Raw genomic sequence first — 10989 nt, forward strand, 5'->3', positions numbered from 1 at the left:
AGAAGAGAGAGAGATAATCTATCTAGTATAAAGTTACCAAATATAGAAGTGATGCATATATAAAAAAAACACCCCTAAATGGAAAGTAATGCATTTAAAAAAAACGGAGGGAGTATTCATATCAGTTCAGTTCAGTACAGCTGAGTTCAGTCAATGAGAACAAGCCCTTAATCTAATATAATGTAAAAAGTCAAAACATGTAAAGTATTATAAATCAAGGGAAATAATAATAGAGAAGGTCATAATCAACCCAAAAAAAATTATTTAAAAATAAAGGGTTGGGGAAATTCTAGTGTGCAATGATAAGAGTTCCTGACCCTTCTTAACCTTCCTCTGTATATCTCTTTTATTTTACACCAAACTTTTTATACTACCTCCGTTTATTTTTATGTGCAACTTTTGCCATTTTAGTCCGTTCACTATTATGTGCAACTTTCCTTTTTCATTCTGTTTTTGGTAAATAAAAACCCTTGAATTTACTATATTACCCCCACTTAAAAAATTTAATCATCTTACTTTTACCCCTCATTATCCAAAACCCTAACTTAATTTAACACACCTAAATTAACCTAACCTAATTACTCCCTCCAATTTACCCCCCAACCGACACAACTCTACATCTTCCCAACCACCTTTTCTAAACTGATCTAGAGAATTCTATAGAACCCTAGATCAGTTTCTTTGTTTTCCTGTTCTTCGTGTTCTAGGGTTCCTGTTCTTCGTCTTCTTCGTTTCGTTCGCCCTTTTCCTGAAGAATTCAGAGTCCCACAATTATGTCTTCCCCCTTTCCCTCCCCTTTCAAGAGGCATCCAGACTTCACAATTCCGTTACATGACCTAGATCCACTTGTTGACGCCTATATTGGCACAGATTCACAGAGTGAGGCTCGGTTCATCAAGTCCCTCATTAACGACATCAACAGGGGCAATGATTTTCCTCGCCGCCTTTACAACTCTGAGGAAGGCCCTAGTTGCTGTTCTTCGACGACTTTCAAAGCTTTGGGGGAAGTCCTGAAAAATATCGACGAGGGGGAGAAGACGAACAAAGAGGAGGGTGAAGGCGAGTCCCATGCCAAAAAAAAAAATTGATTTTCAGGTTAAAGATGTAGATCTGGAGTCCGATTTTGAGGTCAGTGTTGCGCCCTCCCCCACCCCCAAGCGCGGATCTAAGGTTTCCAGGCCTCCTCCGAAGCTTTGGCGAAAGAGGAAGGCTGCGGTGGTGGCGATGAGGCGTTTGCGCGGGTTGCCTGATTTGCCGGAGTCCGACCTCGTGGTGCTGTCCTCTGATGAGGAGGCTGAGCACTGACCTTTGCGTAACGATTCCTATTCCTAATTTTTTTAAATTTTTTAAAATTTAAAAGAGTCCTAATTTTTGTGCCGGTGGATCTATGGCTGAAACTAGGGTTTCACTGTTTATTGCGGGATTGTTTGACTGGTTGTGGTTTCATGATGGGGTGTTGGTTGTGTTGATCTACTCTGGCTGCTAAGGGTTTGCTGTTATGGGTAACTTTGACTCGTTGTTGTTTATTGTTGGGTTGTTGATTATGTTAAATGTTAGGGTTTATTTGTATGTTTGTGTTGATGTAGGCTGGATACTAGGGTTTGCTGTGTAATGTTGGGTTGTTGGTTATGTTACATCTGGGAGATTTATTGCTGGTTGCATGTGTGTGTTGATACATCTGGTTGCATGTTGTCTTTATTGCTGGCTGTGTGGACTTGATTGATGAATGATGAGGCTGGTGTCTTGTGCATGTTCATTGTTGCCTAGTCAGTCCCTTAAAAGGAGTCCCATGATGTTGCCTTCTGTTTCTTGTTTATTAAAGAGTCCCCTACTTTGATATGCTATTTAGCTTACCCATATCCACATGATGAAGGGACTCCAATGAATTTCAATATGCACAGGTGATTTGCTCCATCAACATGAAAGTTGTTGTTGTTGTTGAGGTACCCTTGTGCATATGTGTAGTATTCAACATTATAACCCTCTGATGGATTTAGTGCCCACATAAATTGTTTATCTTTGTCATTCATAATCAACTAAAAATGTGGGTACAAAATACTAGTACATAAAACTTTACAAAAGACCATATGTATGATAATCTAATGACTATACTTCAGACTGCCTGACTTGTTTGGGTAATTGTAATCAACAAAATACACCTAACCACTGGATTGCTCAAAATGTTTTTGGGAAAAAAAAAACCAATAAAACTTACTATGATAAGTGGTTATGTGTGGCAGTCCATGTGTTGTCTGGTTGTTGTAAAGACTCCCCTAATCTGCATCCACCTCCAAATCTTCTGTGTCTTCTTGAGTGCCTTGATTTGCTGGCCTAAACATGGTGTTTAGGTACTCCACAGCCTCCAATACATCCTCTTTCTGAACCTCTACCAAATCTGGAAGACTACCTAGGTTTTCCAGCTTTTTTTTGTTCATATGTGGTATTTTGTACTTGTTACCACCTTCTGCCTTGAGTATCTTAATCATACACTTTTGCAATGTAACCCAGATGTACTTGTTTACATGAGGGTTGAAAGTGTCATAAGACTGTTTGACCTTTTGAATTAGCTCCTCTAAGTCCCTAGGAAAAGACTGATATTGCAATGATTGTATAGACCTAAATAGCCCTAAGTCAAGGACATTCAAATCAGGAGACTGTGCTGGCTGGAAAACAAATTGAATGTTAAAGCCATTAGCTGTTGTTGCTGCCACAAACTCATCATCTGTAGGAACTTGGTGTGGCCTTGCATTGTCCCATTGGATGACCACATCCTTGGGCAGACCTTCAGGCCACTTTGATATGATTGCTGGAATAACCTTTGTTAGCAGCATCTCTCTGATTACTTCTCTGTTTATGTTCTGGAGTGCCTTGGTTTCCGTGGTCCCTCTTGGTCTTTTCTTGCTTGCTTTCTGTGCTACTTGCTGGACAGTGAATGGAAAGATGCCATACTTTCCATCATGTAAAAGTTCCCCATTTATGCCATATAATGGCTTCCCTATGATTGCCATGAACATTGCCTTTAGTTTGAATCTTCTTGACTGAACTGCCATATAGGGATCCTCCTCACATGGCAGTAGGTAGAACCTCCTTTTGTCAGGGTTCAAGTAGAACCACTTTTCATCACAGTGTATGACATTCCTCATGTCAACAAATGTGGGGTCCTCATTCCCTGTAATTGGATTTATATGTGACAAAATCCATCTTAGTCTGGCAACCTTGTGGTCTGATGTGAGCAATGGTTTGTTGCAGCATGTGTGTGTTCTTAGCCTGCCTCTTTTCTTCAAATTGTGAACTGTAGTTAGACTGATCTTCAATGCTCCTGCATAGCTTCTTTCTGTCTGCCTTAAATGTAATGGGACTGACTGGAGAGTTTCATCAGAAATCTCCATTGGCTTTCTCCCTGTTTTGCCAAATTTTTTGGTCCTGACATCAATCAAGTCCCCTGTTGCCAGCTGTTTTTTTATGTCTGAAAAGATTCTTGTGATTGTTGATTTGTGGACATTAAATTCAGATGCTAATTGCTTCATGTGACCCCTTGGTAAAGTCCCATTGCTCATTTTCAGCAAAATTGCATCAACAATCTTTCTTCTTTGCTGCAAAGTTAATTGTTTTCTGCATACAAGACCAGTCCCTTCATGACCTTGCTGTTGCATTTGTGTGTTGAGAACATTAGTTTCTGTCTGTGGCTGCTGTTGCTGTTCTTCTTGGTTGCCATCCTGCATTTCATCTTCTGAGTTGTACTCCCATATTCCTGCATCCTGCATTTCTTCTTCTTCCTCGAACCACAGCTCTGCTAGCTCTTCTTCATTGAGAATGTGTTCAATATAAAAAAAAACAGAGTCATCAATTTCTGCCATTCCTCTTTTCCAGCACAGGGAGGATGAAGTCAGGGCCCTGCTGAGTTGTGTGGGTTGAAGATGAAGACTACACCCACCTGTGCATGAAGGACAACAGAGCACCCCTGTTTTTTGTAAAGTTTTAAGGAGTAGTTAGTGTGTAATTATTCTAACCTAGGATTTGATAAGCTTTTGTGGATGAAACTGTGTTTTTGGCGGAATGTTTCACCCACCTTTAAACAATGTTGATTGTAATTAATGCCTGACAATGGAGGATGATTTATTCCCTCCTTAAATGCTTGAATGAATGGTGACATTAAATGGGGGCATGGCTGTATTTATAGCCTCCTAAATTTTTTGGGAAAATTTGACTTTGGTATGAAATTTTTAAAAAAGGAGGGGGAAAGTAAAATTTCACCCCAAATTTTCGGTGGGTTTTGGGTGGGAAATTATGCTTTGGTTTTTTCTGCCAAACTTTCCCACCACAAACAAAAAGTGTGGTCCACACTTTCTCTCTCCTTGCTTTTTAATTAAACCCACTAACTTCTCCTAATATTTACTCTTCAATCTTTTGCCTCGTGAACCGTATTATCACTCAAAGTTGCACATAAAAATAAACGGAGGTAGTATAATTTTTATTTTGTGGACTATAGTTTTCGTAAGAGTCTCGCTAAATTCAAGCTCTTTCACAATTCGCACAATTCAGAATTTGTGATCTTTGGGTCTCCTTTTCTTGTGTCAATTTTTTTTCACACATATAATTTTGTGCACAATCATAATATCCTATCTTTTTGCCACCTGTACACCAATAATTACTTTTGTTTTTATTTTTATTATTTTGGGTTTTTTGGGTAGTATTTATAGCATTCAAAAATTTATTTTTAGTCAGAAGAAAAATAATTAAAAGGGTTTGTTTTTAGTTGGAGTAAAAGTTAGTTAAAGTGGTTGTTGGAAGTCTTTGTTCTCCTTAGAAAAATTTATGTACAAAAAAGTAAGAGAGAGTCCTATTTTATAAACTTTATTTTAATTTAATTGGCGGCTTCCCTTTTATATATATTCAAAGTTCAACCCTCTACTTCTTATTTCTTTCCTCTGAAAAATTTTGCATAAAATTATTCTCTCATTAAATTCAATTCCTCTGCCCCATTATTCATAGTCTTTTATTTTGGCCGGTGAATTATATATTTCTCCAAAGTTTATAAATATACAACTTGTATTATAAACTTTGCATGGTATTATCTCTCTTAGTTGTTGAGAAAAATAAAATGACTAATTGTGAAGAAATTTCCTTGGATTCAAGACCTCCATCATATGAAGAAATCAAGGACAAAAATGGTATTACTCAAATCATTCTTCGAAATCTACGAGGCGATACCGTTCGAGTAAGTCATCCTATCCATATTATTATCATCGTCTTAATTAATTACATACTCCCTCTGTTCCTTAAAGATCTTTCTATATACTTTTCTGTTTTTTATCCGTTTTTTGAAGTTCTTCCCACTTTACGCGGTTTTATTTGTATATATTAATATTGATTTGGTGTTCGATTGTTTGTGTTCGATTATTTAGATAAGCTTGTACGGTGGTCAAGTTCTTTCATGGAAGAATGAACAAGGAGATGAATTATTGTTCATGAGCAGCAAGGTATGCCACCCCATTTAATTTCTATTCAATTATTTTTATTTTTATTTATTTATTTTCATTGAAACTTCTGATATTTTTCATTTCATTATTTTTAATAACAAGGAAGGTTCCTAACAATAATATCTTTGATTTTTTCTGTAGTCTAAGAAATAATTAGTACTACTAATTATCATTTTTTAGACTTTTCGATATAAGTTAGAGGTGGGGTTGTTGTCAAGAATTGGTCTAGTATGATGATTTATTGGTAAATATATATTAATCATATGCTTTTCAGTTAATTATTTATAATAATTCATCCTTCAATTTGACTGATTCAGGCTACGTTTAAGCCGCCAAATGCAGTTAGAGGAGGAATCCCCATATGTTTTCCACAGGTAAATTAAAATCTAATTTTACTCATTTTTATAAAAGTTGCAAAAAATTAAAAATATGATTAGACCAACATAAATTTCATTGTTAGCTGATTACTGTAATTTTGTGCATCTACCATTGGAATGATCTGAAGTTTGGAAGCCGCGGCCTGTTAGAACAACATGGATTCGCAAGGAATAGAATGTGGGTGATCGACGATCAGCCTCCTTCACCACGTACTAATAAATCGAAAGGCTATGCCACGGTCAATTTGTTGTTAAAACCTTCTGATGAAGATCTTAAAGTGTGGCCTAACAAGTATGTACTACTCAAGTACTAGTAATATGTTAACCTGAATCTTATTTTAACATTTTTACTTGTTGATTTAATGTCTAACAACAAATTCTCTGTTTTAGATTTGAGATTCGAGTCAGGGTTACACTATCCGAGGATGGCAATCTTGTATTGAGATCGCGTGTTAAGAATGCAAATGGAAAGCCCTTGAGTTTCAATATTGCATTCCGTACATATTTTGCAATCTCAGATATCAGGTAATACCTCTTTCTTTGTCGATGTTAACACTTTCCCTTTTCATTCGTTTTAAATTAAGTCAAGAAACTAATTTATGAAGCGTGTCACTACTTAATGTTAACATATAGGGCCAGGTCTTGTTAGAAAATTGAATTGTTTATGTTATGAATATAGCTACCAGTTTTTTCTATGATTTTCGAGTCTGATGGTCAATTTTCGGGTTAATGATACAGTGAAGTTCGAGTGGAGGGGTTGGAAACTCTGGACTACCTCGACTGTTTACAGGACAGGCAGCGATTTACAGAACAAGGAGATGCCTTAACATTTGAATCAGAGGTGCATAACATAACCCAGATTTCTGATATATAACATATATTGCATTATTGGACTTATTGAGGTACTAATTAAGAAATTTTTTAACAACACAAAATAAATTCAAACCATACTGCCTCTCTGTATATACAGAATTCAAACTATTTTTCAACTAATGAATTATATGTTCGTGCAGGTTGATCGAATTTATCTGAGTTCATCAGATGTAGTCGCGCTCTTTGATCATGGAAGCAAAAGAACATTTCAGATAAGAAAGCAAGGGCTTCCTGATGTTGGTAAGTTTTATTCTGTTAAGTCACTTTTGTTTACTAAGAGTAGCTAGACAAGTAGTGATTAGATTTTTTTTTTTTTTTTTTTTTTTTTTGGTAACGAAGATGCATTGCAAGTGTTTCTTACCTAGCAAAGAAACACTTGTAATGCATAAATGTGTTTGGAATTCACATACTTGTGAATTCCAAACACATTATTGGTGTTACAAATGCATAATTATAGGACGGATTACTAGCAAGTAGTACTACTAGATACAAGTTTTGCTGACAGTTAACTTGTAAATATCTTTCAGCGGTGTGGAATCCATGGGAAAAGAAAGCAAAGGCATTGACAGATCTAGGAGACGACGAATATAAGAAAATGTTATGTGTTGATGGATCCGCAATTGAGAAGCCCATCACCCTTAAGCCAGGGGAAGAATGGAATGGACAATTGGAGTTTACAGTACTCTCTTCATGCTAACAAAGGAAAAAACACAACAACTTTAGATGATGATGATCAAATTTAGAAAATAATCATAAATGTTGCTTATTTTTCATGGCAACATTTTGTTTATATATTCTGACTGCTAAGTATTATCTGCAGGTTCAGCAAACCATTTAGAAGAGAAAAAAAGTTCCTTTTTTATTTTGAGGGGAGGAAGAAGTTTTATTTATTTAAAATTCTATTTTTTGGTTTATGCGAGCATATTTAATTTGTTGAAGTTGGCAAATTGTAAGTTTACACTGTATTTTGTATATCATTTATGCTCTTTGATCCAAAAAAAAATTAACTTCATGGGTCAATGATATTGTAAAACTTGTATCATTGCTTCTATTAGTGATGTTTGTACTAACCGACATACTATGTTACACTTTTTTTTTTAATGATTTGTTGTTATCATTTAATTTGGGTGTATGTGACAATATATTTAGCTCATTTTCAAAAATAAAGAAAAAGATAAAGGTTTTCATTGGCTTGTGACACTTTCTTGTACAAAGGAGGGGGAAAAAAGCATAAACTAGGAGCATAATTTAGGGGACAAAGTTAGAAAATTTTCAAGGGTGATCAAGATCAAACACAAGTATTGAATATAACTTACAATCAAGTCTCTATCAAGGTGAATTTAGCCTACTTGCGCAATTATCTGGTACATTCAATCTATTGTTTAAGGAACTTTTAAGATTAATATGTAATTTAAAATAACCTTTATAGTATTTTGAGCACCTATTCTCAATTTCTCATTAAGTATAAAAAAGTTTACCCTTATATAAAAGGAGTACGATTTTAGAACTTTGACACTGACCTAATTTAATCAGACTCGATCTATCCAAATTTGTTCTCTACAACCACAATAATTTAGCGTGACTCAAACCCAATTACACTTGAAACATACCCAGCCCAATGGCTCAAATTGACATCTCGGGCTGTGTAGCCTCATAGATTCTACTGGTATTATAATTACTTTAAAGTTTATATCCTAAAGTTTCAATGTTAGCCATGCCATCAAAATAGCTAGATGAAGACTTCTGTACTTCATATTGCTATACCCTTGTAGCAGCCTTGTAGGTCCAAAAAAAAAAAAAAAAAAAAAAAAAAAAAAAAAAAAAAAAAAAAGCTTGACAAACGAGGGTGCTAATGAGCTATCAAATCGTTTATAAGTCGGATAAGAGCAACATAATACAATATTAAAAAAAATAATAATGATTTTATCATTTATGTTTCAGGATTAGACTGTCAGTAAAATTTAATTGTAATACGGAGTATTAAAAAAAATCAAACATTGCAATGTGTTTAAGAGCTCAATTATAGAGCCAAAAGGATTAAAAACTCGATTTTACATATATATATTTAACGGGTATCAAATTTCACTCATTAGGACTAAGAGGTACCAATGTCAAAAGTTATGTAAGATATGTCCACATTATTTTAAACACGATCTTTACATTTTGTAGCGAACCAAACAAATTTCTCCATACCGATAACATAACAAAAATAGAAAAAAAAAAAAAAAAAAAAAAAAATCAATAACACACATGTGAAAGGAGAGGTAGACCACTCTTAAGTATAGGTGATGTTTCATTTTAAAACCGATTGTTTGATGGCGAATAAAGAGTTCTAATATATCTATTGATTATTACCTCTCATCTCTATGATTGATTTCAAATGACTTACCTACACAATTAACATGTGCATTTCTCAACCTGGAGTTTTCCCCCGAAAAAAAAAAAACAAAAAAAAGGTTATGAAAACTTATAAGTAATTCTCCAATCTACTAATTATGAACAATAAAAAATGTCTCTAAATGGGAAGTACGTCCCACGAGAAGAGTTTATAATGAAATTATTAAACAACTTATTAATTTGCTTAGGAGAGAGAATTCAAATTCAACGGTCCTTATGTAATTGTACATTCAATTGAAATCCATGAATTGTAACTTTCTTGGAATGTCATAATCATGGTGTCTCAAGAATAATTACATATGTCCATTTCTCAATTTTATTTATTTATTTTTTATTTTTTATTTTTTTTTTGGTTGAAAATGTCAATTTCTTATGAAATGGCAATATGAATTTGAAATGTAAGATTTAAATTCTATCTGCCAATATGACCTTATAAGTTACTTCATAAATATTGGTTCATATCTTAAATTCGATAACCAAATAAAATTGTTCCACATACTTGTAATCTTATCTCTAGGTACCATTCAATGTGGAGAACTTTTTTTTTCAACCATTAGGGGAATGAATACCTTCTAGAATGATAAATTGTGTTTTGAATTTCAACCATAGTTTCATTACTCGGTTTAATTATTAGTCGTTTTAAAGTGTAAATGGTTTTTTCACCAAGAAAACAAAAAGTGTAATGGCATTGCTTAAGTCAACTTACCTTTGTATCAATTGCATCATGTTTATGTGTGAGGGTGTGACATCGTAACTAGATAGTTGCACTACTATTTCTCTTTAAGTCGAATCTTGTTCATCTAAGTATCTATTTTCAATAGTAGCAATTTTATACTATGATCAAACAAGTCCATTAGATATCATAAAAAGGGAAATACACCAAATAGTGTAAGTATTTGGTAATGGATGAAGAAAAAAATTTAAGCTCAAACATAAATAATAAATTAATTCTTTTTTGTAATGGTCTCTTTAATTTACTTGCTCTATGCTTATTTGCACAAACATTTATGCAAGCTAAAAGAAAGAGGGAAAAACTGAGTAATTGAGTGTAGGATCCAACTCATATGACAAAAAGAGAGAATTTTTCTAAAAAGGAATTTGGAGCAAGTAAATTGGGACGTTCTTGTTAGAAAAAATGGGTCAAATCATTTGGGACGAATGTATTGTATTATGTTGTAGCTCATTCTAAAGAAATTAAGGAGTTTCAAAACTTGAAGGTTAGATGATGTTTTATTTCTCTAGATATTTCCTTTGTTTTTTATTAGATGCATCGCTTTTTATATTTAGAATTTTCAATTTAAATTCATTACTTTCCTTTTTAGACAATAAATTCTCTCTTATCTCTTATATCTATCATATGGGCCTCTTTATTTTTCTCTCTATCTTTCTCTACTTCAAAAATTACTTAAGAGCCCGTAATTTCAAAAGTGATACATATAAGATATGATCTAATAAAAAACGAAAAAAAAAAGTATGAAATGTCTTGCCAAAAAACTCCTAATTTCACAATTTTGCAATAATATAATTTTGCACACACACGCATACACAACTCACCAAAATAAGAAAAAAAAAAAAAAAAACAAACAAAAGTAATAAATGCAATTTGCAAAGGTAGGGCCAGTTCTCGGGTAAAAAGATTTCATAAAATGGACCTAGTGGTCCATTTCCTACAATATACAACCCGGTCATTAGCCCAATTCTTACGGCTTGTCTATTTACAGCCCATAATAGTCCAAATAATATGATACTTTATACGTACTTAAATTAAATCAGTAAAACCAATCAACAACATCAGAGTGGCGCAGCGGAAGCGTGGTGGGCCCATAACCCACAGGTCCCAGGATCGAAACCTGGCTCTGATA

At 34.1% G+C, this 10989-nt stretch overlaps 2 protein-coding genes and 1 non-coding gene across 3 annotated transcripts; 2 read left to right on the forward strand and 1 right to left on the reverse strand.

The window, feature by feature from the left end:
* Positions 1-2273: 2273 nt before the first annotated feature.
* Positions 2274-3857, reverse strand: LOC110722507. Its single transcript, XM_021901776.1, has one exon. The coding sequence runs from the start codon at positions 3855-3857 to the stop codon at positions 2274-2276; it is 1584 nt and encodes a 527-aa protein (XP_021757468.1).
* An 860-nt stretch (positions 3858-4717) lies between these two features.
* LOC110722645 (putative glucose-6-phosphate 1-epimerase) lies at positions 4718-7834 on the forward strand. Its single transcript, XM_021901915.1, has 8 exons — positions 4718-5218; positions 5406-5480; positions 5798-5854; positions 5986-6149; positions 6248-6382; positions 6596-6698; positions 6871-6970; positions 7258-7834. Exons 1-8 carry the CDS (start codon positions 5066-5068, stop codon positions 7425-7427), a joined length of 957 nt encoding a protein of 318 aa, XP_021757607.1. The 5' UTR covers positions 4718-5065; the 3' UTR covers positions 7428-7834.
* Positions 7835-10917: 3083 nt separating this feature from the next.
* Positions 10918-10989, forward strand: TRNAM-CAU. Its single transcript has one exon. It is a non-coding gene; the product is annotated as a tRNA-Met (tRNA).

This window comes from Chenopodium quinoa, unplaced genomic scaffold, assembly GCF_001683475.1.
Source record: "Chenopodium quinoa cultivar QQ74 unplaced genomic scaffold, ASM168347v1, whole genome shotgun sequence".
Classification (NCBI taxonomy): domain Eukaryota; kingdom Viridiplantae; phylum Streptophyta; class Magnoliopsida; order Caryophyllales; family Amaranthaceae; genus Chenopodium; species Chenopodium quinoa.